The following is a 355-nucleotide window of genomic DNA, read 5'->3' as shown; positions in this document are numbered from 1 at the left end:
GACAGGACTTGGGAGGTGATGGCAGCGGGTCCGGAGGTGGCCCTGGTCAGCCTGGGACGTTTTAAAGGCGCGGGGACGGAGACGGGCGTGAGGGTCATCAGGACGTTGTTGAGGTGCTGCGATTTGTGCTTCAGCTCCTTCGCTCGCTTGCGGTGCTCATCACACTGCTGCTCCAGAGCTGCAGAGAGAGGATCGGCTCAGCCTGGGCCCGAGACAAGCTCCCAGGGACTGCAGCAATGCCTGGAGCTAATTTAGCATCCACCAGCTTTAACACAACCCCCCCTTTCAGAGAGTCACGGAATGGTTTGGGTGGGAAGGGACCTCAAAGCCCACCCAGTGCCACCCCCTGCCCAGG

At 61.1% G+C, this 355-nt stretch overlaps 1 protein-coding gene across 1 annotated transcript in view; it reads right to left on the bottom strand.

The window, feature by feature from the left end:
- Positions 1–8: 8 nt before the first annotated feature.
- The window catches only part of GMEB2 (glucocorticoid modulatory element binding protein 2), a gene marked incomplete at its 3' end in the record, with an annotated part of 12,540 nt that continues 12,193 nt past the window's right edge, over positions 9–355 (bottom strand). The window contains exon 9 of the mRNA XM_010154005.1: positions 9–178. Within this exon, the coding sequence (XP_010152307.1) occupies positions 9–178 (170 nt within the window). The remainder of the gene's footprint in view (positions 179–355) is intronic.

This window comes from Eurypyga helias, unplaced genomic scaffold (assembly GCF_000690775.1).
Source record: "Eurypyga helias isolate BGI_N326 unplaced genomic scaffold, ASM69077v1 scaffold22070, whole genome shotgun sequence".
NCBI lineage: Eukaryota > Metazoa > Chordata > Aves > Eurypygiformes > Eurypygidae > Eurypyga > Eurypyga helias.
This window is presented reverse-complemented; position numbering and strand designations above follow the sequence as displayed.